General features: G+C 45.3%; 1 protein-coding gene across 3 annotated transcripts in view; it reads left to right on the top strand.

Moving 5' to 3' along the window:
- Nucleotides 1-4,695, top strand: part of AIFM3 (apoptosis inducing factor, mitochondria associated 3) — a 48,162-nt gene that overhangs the window by 12,805 nt on the left and 30,662 nt on the right. For all 3 annotated transcript variants that reach the window (XM_017835880.1, XM_017835881.1, XM_017835882.1), the window contains one exon: nucleotides 3,254-3,467. In XM_017835880.1, the coding sequence (XP_017691369.1) occupies nucleotides 3,254-3,467 (214 nt within the window). The remainder of the gene's footprint in view (nucleotides 1-3,253; nucleotides 3,468-4,695) is intronic.

The following is a 4,695-nucleotide window of genomic DNA, read 5'->3' on the forward strand; positions in this document are numbered from 1 at the left end:
ATTCTGTGACTTTGGGGAGCTGACTCAGGATTTTTGAAAAGTGAGAGCTGACAGTGCTGTGATGTATGTGGATGTTATGAGCACCTGCTCAGCTGGTTCCTCTGCTTTTTTCTACATTCTTATAAAATACTTACAGCTCTGGCCTCCTAGTCCCTAATATATATATATATATATATATGTATAATGTGTGTATGTATGTATAGATATATATTAAAAATGTACATAAACAGATATGTTTATGTATGGGATATGTTTATATATGTGATGCTGATGGCACAGGGCAAGCCGGCACATCTCTCTCTGTCTCTCTCTCATCTATTTTATCTATACCTATACATATCTATTTATATTTTTATCTATATAATCTATAATTATACCTATATCTATACCCATACTTATGTATCTATATAGATATCCATATCTCTGTGTCCCTGAGGAGCTGTGTGCTGTCCAGATTTGTAGTCTCATGCCTAAAACTTTCCAAACAGTTTGCTTTAAGGTCCAGGCTCTCTTCTAGCAGTTATAGGATAGGACTGTCAAAGGGCTCAAGTGCGCTGGCCCCAGCCCCACTACCAATCAGATTTCAGAATTAGACTTGGGTTTATAAATATTTAATTTAAATGTCATTTTCCCTGATGGCAACTGAAGCAGTTTGCTGGATCAGCTCAGGTGCTGCTGAGCCCTGGATTCCTGGAGGGATCATCTCTCGGGAATGCAGGTTTCAGGCCAGAGGGACACCCCATGTAGGAACCAAGAGTGATGAGAAGGGGAGATGGGGGGATAAAATGTTGGTGAGAGGCAAGTGGGAATTGCCTCCCACAGAAGCAAATGGTGAAGTGTGGAGCCTGAAATAGGAAGGGAGACGGCTTTATACCTCTTTTTCTTTTGCTCTGGACATTTGTCCAGCAGTGTTAGTGAGTCCCAAGCAATGCCAAGTCACATACTGGTGCCAGAGACCTGCTGCTTCCTGCATATGTTTTTCTGACTGAGGAAGAAGTGAAGAGAGCAGAGCTACATTTCCGTCTTCATCCCTCTAGGTTCATATGCCCATGGACTAGTGAGCACTCCAAGTGCTCACCTGACCCAAATGTGCTCTGAAAAACAGAGCCCTGGGGCATCAGCCAAGTGAGACATGGAGGTTGTTTCCTGCAGGGTGAATTCACTGATATCAATGTCACTGCTAGGGCTCAGAGCTGCTGGCTTTGCTGGTGCCAGCCTGGTCTCATCCTGAGACATGTTCTGGCTCTGCAGTCTGGCTGCAAGGATGCTCAGCCTAATTCGCTGCAGATAAATCTGATTGACTATGAAATCATATGACATGAGCCTCCTGTTTCTTTGGCCAAAAGTATTTCACCGGGACTGGCATAAATGGGCATTAGTTATATTTCCTAATTCTGTCCTCCAAAATCCATGTCTGCTTCTCCCAGTACCCTAGGAAAGCAGTACTCATGGAGAGCAGCCTCTTCACTGGGTACCTGCAGCAGCTGGGCTGCTTCTCTAGAGCTCCAGGAATAGATTTGCATATAGCAGTATTGGTTTTTTTAGTGCATGGTGCTGGCCCTGTTAGTTTGCATTAACTCCTGCAGCTGCAACAGAGCAAGAGAAGTTGCCGTTTTCTGCTAATTCAGCATTCATACATGGAAAGTCACTTTCCTGGATCAGTACCCCCAGTGAATCCTGCCCTGGTGAGTGCAGAGGTTTGGCTCTTTGGCAAAAAGCTACACCATCCCTTGCCCTGCTGAGCTGACACAAATAGCAGAAACTTGCAGGACTCCCGAGACAACTGCCTGCTTCCAGCGCCTGGGTGGCCTTGACCACTTGCTTTTCTCCCTTCCAAAATAAATGGCCTTCCCCCTGACTTGTTCTTCCATTGTCCTCTCAGTGTTCTTGCAGTAAAAGTTTTGGGACAACAGATGAGGCTGGAAAGACTCAGGGACCTTCTCTTGCTGTAGGTCTTATTTTTACCCTCTTTTTTGGCCTTTCCTTAACTTGTTTAGTTTATGAACTCTAATTTTTATCTTCTGTACAGCTTTTCCTGTTCATGACCTTTATAAGATGGGGAAAGCTCAATGATCTCCTTTGTGCTTGAGACACTTCACCAATCTCTGGCACTTCCCTCTGGCTTGCTATAGAACTCACTGGGGTTTATTATTAATATTAATGGCTTCAGCTTTATGAAGTCCCTAGGAGATAAAGTGATATTTTCCACTTTGTGATGTGAGAGCTCATCAGTGGCTTTCTCCGATGCTTCTGTGCCCAGTCTGCCTACCCCAGGCATGGGGCAGTGGGCGGGGGTGCAGCTGGGTGGGTGAGTGGGGAGGATGGGTGAGTGCTGCCCTTCAGGGAGCTTGGATGAACATAGATTAATAGAATGATTTGGGTTGGAAAGGGCCTTAAAGACCATCTCGTTCCAGCCCCTTGGCATGGGCAGGGACACCTTCTACTAGACCAGGTTGCTCCAAGCCCCGTCCAACCTGGGTTTGAACACTTTCAGGGATGGGGCAGCCACAGCTTCTTTGGCCTGTGCCAGGGCCTCCCCACTCTCACAGTAACTTCTGCATATCCTCACCTGGGTGACTGAGAAGAGCCCCTCTGTTCCCCACTGTCCCTTGCTCCCACGTGTCCCTGGGTACCCTGGTCCCCAGAACAGGGATGGTTTGTTGTCAGACGTGTTCAGTGATGGACACATGAGAAAAATGGACCATCCTTGCTTCTGTTACCTAATGCTGAGGACTCACTCTACACTCAAAACCTCATATGGAAAGAATTTTAGTATTTCTAGTTCTTTATTAATTGATCTTCATCTAATGAAGCAGCTTTATGCACCATGCAGTGTTGGCTTTCTCTTTCAGTTAATGTTACCTACAAACAACTAAAAAGGGTTTTTTGAAGTCTGCCTGAACCCCAGAGGCCTTGGCGTGCCTCACATAAAGCTGCTTGAAACTGTTTTCCGCTGAACAGAACAAGAGCTGTGGCTGAGGGGTTGTTTTGCACTGATGACTCATGACTCTGCTTGCAAGAATATGTACTTTATGAATACAAAGTGCCCAGTGCAGAAAGAACAGAGGGATAATGGGCTCAGGTAATCAAGCCAAGTTTGATATTAAATGTTTTATCTTCTCAGGGAAGCCAGCAAAAAGTGTCTGTTCTGATGTCTGTCAGCTCCTTTCCAAGTTCAGGAGAGGAGGGAGAGACAGAATGGCAGCAAAACTTCTGGCTTCATTTTAATGAAGGTTTCTGTTTGTTCCTGCAGTTGAAGTGAAAATTGAAGTTGTGATACCGGAGAAGGAGAGAAGCAAGGAGGAGATGTCACCCAATGGGAAAGCCAGCCCCCTGATCTACAAAGTCAATGGAACTGCCCGGCACTACCACCTCGAGGAACATCCAATTGCCAGCAATCCCTACCACAACCCAAAGGACATGGTGGAAGCATCCGTTTGCCATGTGAAGGACCTGGAGAATGGACAGTAAGTGCCTAAACTTGTTGCAGATAAAACTTGAGAGACTTTATAACCCAATCTGAACACCTTGTCTTATTTTTAGAGTTTCTGGAGATAATAGTTGAACTTAGTAAAATAAAAATTTTTCTTAGTCTTAAAAAATTATATCATGGACAAGTGACAACTGTTTTTTACCAGAAGGTCTGCTGTTCCCGGCATGGCCTGTGCTGGGACTTGTCTCAGAAAGAGGTGATGTTCTGTAGCAGAATTTCTCAGGAGGGTCTGCTCAGCTTGTGTTAACCAACCCAGACAATTTTTTATAAATTTATAGCCTTAGTGATTTTACAAAGCAGCAAAAGAAGTGCATGGGGGGAGCTGATGGGGCAGGCCGTGTGCTCCATCCTGGCTGCAGTGCCTGGCTCTTCCAGCTGAGCTCACAATTTGCTTTTTCACTAAGGATGCAGTTTTTCAGATCTTTTGCAAATGAGAACACACTTCCACTGGGCACATTCACTGCCCTGATTTAAGAGTTTTCTGAAGTCTAAAAAGTGGCTGTCCCCATCACAGCTTTACAGGCTGATGCCTCTTTTCTGGGGTAGAAGTACAGGTTCCATCAGGCTGATGGCCGACATCTCAGCGGGCTCCATCCATGTGTGGAAGAAAATAGTTTGGAATAGCTTTCGTTCCAGTGAGGGAGCAGTGTCAGGTGTGTGGGACACACCAGGAGTCTGGCAGCTGTTTGCTTTAGATTGAAGTATTGCTTGTAGTAATATCCTAGAATAATCCATGTACTACGGGCTACTTTGGGCTAAACTTTAGGGGCTTCATGGGCCATAAATTCTTCTTATTAGGTAAGTTCATCCAGGAATGAATTAGTTTTTTTTCATTGCAATGGGAATTTATGTATTAGATCATTCTACAGAGGGATGCACTGGACTCTCTTGGATTAAGTCTTCATGTGATGAGGAGCAGCTTGTGTCCTGGTTCCGGCCAGGACAGGGTTAATTTTTGCAGTAGCCAGGAGGGGCCATGACCAGGACCCAGAGGTTATTTTATAACACCTCATGTCATTTCTGGAGGCAGGGGGAAGAAGGGATTCCTTCCAGTTGAGCAAGTGTGGCGGTAATGCTGGTTCTAAGATGGAGGGAGTGTTTTGGGTAATGCTGGTCTCATGGAAGGAGCAGTGGGGTAGTGTGGCTGAGATTGGGTCCAACTCGGTAGTGAGCATTTTTGCATGTAAATCACTCTCTCTTTG

The sequence above is a fragment of the Lepidothrix coronata genome, unplaced genomic scaffold (genome assembly GCF_001604755.1).
Source record: "Lepidothrix coronata isolate B3197 unplaced genomic scaffold, Lepidothrix_coronata-1.0 Scaffold265, whole genome shotgun sequence".
In the NCBI taxonomy this organism is placed as follows: Eukaryota; Metazoa; Chordata; class Aves; order Passeriformes; family Pipridae; genus Lepidothrix; species Lepidothrix coronata.